The sequence below is a fragment of the Perkinsus marinus genome (genome assembly GCF_000006405.1).
Source record: "Perkinsus marinus ATCC 50983 genomic scaffold scf_1104296966316, whole genome shotgun sequence".
Classification (NCBI taxonomy): Eukaryota; Perkinsozoa; order Perkinsida; family Perkinsidae; genus Perkinsus; species Perkinsus marinus.
Window position 1 is genome coordinate 1 of NW_003203958.1, and position 966 is coordinate 966.

At 41.3% G+C, this 966-nt stretch overlaps 1 protein-coding gene across 1 annotated transcript; it reads left to right on the top strand.

Moving 5' to 3' along the window:
• Window positions 1–193: 193 nt before the first annotated feature.
• Window positions 194–372, top strand: Pmar_PMAR027468 (hypothetical protein; the record flags this gene model as incomplete). The annotated part of the gene is made up of 1 exon (XM_002769144.1): window positions 194–372. A coding segment is annotated over one exon (179 nt), but the record flags the coding sequence as incomplete, so codon positions are not given.
• Window positions 373–966: the final 594 nt, after the last annotated feature.

A 966-nucleotide genomic window follows, 5' to 3' on the forward strand; every position in this document is an offset into this window, starting at 1 on the left:
TATGGAGGATAGTGATGTTAGTGAGGATGAGAAGGAGGATGAGCAGAAAACTGGTAGGGGAGTTTATACGATTATAGTATCGTCGGATAGTGACAATGTCTATGTTCATGTTCATAGTGGAGGAGTTATAATTCATTCTCGATAATAGTTTAATATCGATGCAGATCGGCTGGGTAGTAGAGTCTATGGTCAGGTAGTGGTAGTAAGAGATCGGCCCGTCAGAAGGCTCGGGAGCGTCGTGAGCGGGAGAAGGAGACTAGAGAGGTTGAGTTGGCCAATGCTAGTGGTGATTGGAAAAGGAATCCTCGGGGACCTGATGATTTCGAACGATTGGTATGTGGGAATAGTCGTGATAAAAATAAAGTGTATTAGAAGAAGTGAAAAATTATATTATTCTTTTGAAGCTTTCAAATCCATCCACATGCACATTTTCATGTACTATTTTTCTCATCAATCATTGCACATTATTGGCACTGTTGATATATTCAATTTCAATTTGGAGACCGGACGAAATCAATAGGTTTGGAGCCCCTCCCGGGTCGTGGAGAGAGCGGTTCCTTTTCTACTACTGAGGTCACTTTGGTCAGGTGCTCATGTCATGTAGTGCTTCGTCAACTCCTGACATGCCCAGTGCATCGGAGGTATGGATACAGTATATGGGGTATTGGATGCAGCTTGCCGAAATACAGAGAGCTCGGGAGTGTGCGGAGAGAGGTAGTATCATGCATTTATAACATCAATTAAAATCTACGAAATTCATAAAGTTGTTGTTAGTGAATGAACATTATAATCGTTGGAGTTCGTAGTAGATTGTGAAGTCATCAGGTTGCAAATTCGAGGGAATAATGCAGTCGCATCCCTCTTACATGAATTGGCGAATAGGTGGTATCCACATTTTGAACATGAAAACGATTTGATTTTACCCGTGAAAATTATTGATTTTTTCGTAATACGGGTAGAGCTACA